Consider the following 1,707-nt stretch of genomic DNA (forward strand, 5'->3'; position numbering starts at 1 on the left):
ATGAAAAAAATTATTTTGAATGTTTCTGATATATAGATAGAACAGTTGTGTTCATCAAGGCACTAACATTTCATAACAAATAAATCAGCTACGAAATAAAACTAAGGAAATTTAAATACACACTACCGTGCAATAATAGATAATTCATGTTCTGGGTTTTACAAAAGATCATAACAATTTCCCCTCTTATCGATACAAGTTTTCTAGAGAACATTACTAAAGTATACTTAGCAGAGCTAACATACAACTTGCTGGAAAAAATTGGCGTACTTTAACTGATCAATATATTTTTTTAACAGTGTTTGTGTTAATATTAGTGGTGCAACTAGTTTTTGGAAAAATAGGCAAAAATATTTAATAGCATTAAAATAATTAAGTCTGATCCAATGTACCTCCATCTAAATATGCAATTCGAAGCATTTTTTTCATTCAAATTTATTTGTTCATCTTTTATATATATATATATATTTTGTTCTTGCAAAAAAAAAAAAAGTTNAAAAAAAAAGATTTTGAGCCCACAAGCCTTATATCATGCGGTTAATCTAAGCATCTTAAAACTTATTATTTAATTATATACTAGATGGCTAAGCCCTCCTTTGCTACAGTACTCTAATGCGGATAAGTGATTCACAATATGTGTTGTCACTTGACATAAAAGAGTTTTTTCTACGAAAGTTGAAAATATTAACTTTATATGTAGGAAAACTACTATAAGAAGTTAATAACTATATCTTAAAATGTAGAGCAGAATTGCATTACAATAATAATAAAAATGTTATACATGTTAACTATGCTATGTTAAACTATTATGTTTTTGTGCTACATAGAGATATAATTAATCTTTTACTTGTAGGTATTTTGCACTGCAGAAAACTTGAGAAACCTTTGTGCCAGCCCAAAATTATTTTTAGATGGTACCTTTAAGGTAACACCTAAAATTTTTAAACAGTTATACACCTTGCATGGGGATTACATGGGCCAGATATTTCCCATGGCTTTTTGTCTGCTGGGAGGCAAAACTTTTGCTCTCTACAAGAGGCTGTTTGAACTCATGAAATCTGCAGCATGGAGTCACAACTTCTTATTAGCACCAACTTTTGCCATGGTGGATTTTGAGTTGGCCAGCATCAAAGCTCTGAAGGAAGTCTTTCCAAGCATTGAAGTGAAAGGGTGTTACTTTCACTTTGTTCAAAGTTTGGTGAAAAAGGTATGTATAGCATTTTTAAACTACAGTTTGAATTTCAGCAATAGTGTATGAGTTCAAGGTGAAAAACTATAAACTTAATTTGAAACATTTGCTTATTTCATTTTTTTATTTTAAAGGCACGTAAGCTGGGTCTCTTACGTCTCAGCAAGAGGAACCCGTTAGTTAAGTTATGGCTTAGAAGAGCAGCAGCTCTACCATTGGTTCCTGAGGAATCGCCATATAGAGATATGGCCAATATGCTCATAGAACAAACGGTTCCTCAATTTGCAGAAGCTCATCGCTTCTTTAAGTATTTTGAAGAAACTTGGATGGGCCAACGTATGACACCAAAGTATCCAATGTAAGTATCACTGAATGGTTTATCAACATTTTCTAGCTCCTTCTACATAAAAAAAAAGCTTTAAAAATTTGGATTTCATTATTGACTATCAAATGTACACAACACTTATAGTTTTTATTTTGAGACAATCATAATTTAGACTTGTGATAATTTACTTTTC

General features: G+C 31.1%; 1 protein-coding gene across 1 annotated transcript; it reads left to right on the forward strand.

Moving 5' to 3' along the window:
- Nucleotides 1-515: 515 nt before the first annotated feature.
- On the forward strand, nt 516-1,599 carry LOC107444757 (uncharacterized). Its single transcript, XM_043057989.2, has 2 exons — nt 516-1,207; nt 1,324-1,599. Exons 1-2 carry the CDS (start codon nt 974-976, stop codon nt 1,549-1,551), a joined length of 462 nt encoding a protein of 153 aa, XP_042913923.2. The 5' UTR covers nt 516-973; the 3' UTR covers nt 1,552-1,599.
- Nucleotides 1,600-1,707: the final 108 nt, after the last annotated feature.

Source organism: Parasteatoda tepidariorum, unplaced genomic scaffold (genome assembly GCF_043381705.1).
Source record: "Parasteatoda tepidariorum isolate YZ-2023 unplaced genomic scaffold, CAS_Ptep_4.0 HiC_scaffold_16171, whole genome shotgun sequence".
Lineage (NCBI taxonomy): Eukaryota > Metazoa > Arthropoda > Arachnida > Araneae > Theridiidae > Parasteatoda > Parasteatoda tepidariorum.

Coding starts and splice junctions, on each gene's coding strand:
- LOC107444757 (XM_043057989.2), top strand. CDS start 974: ATGGGCCAGATATTTCCCATGGCTTTTTGTCTGCTGGGAGGCAAAACT. Junction 1,208..1,323: donor TTCAAAGTTTGGTGAAAAAG/GTATGTATAGCA, acceptor TTTATTTTAAAG/GCACGTAAGCTGGGTCTCTT.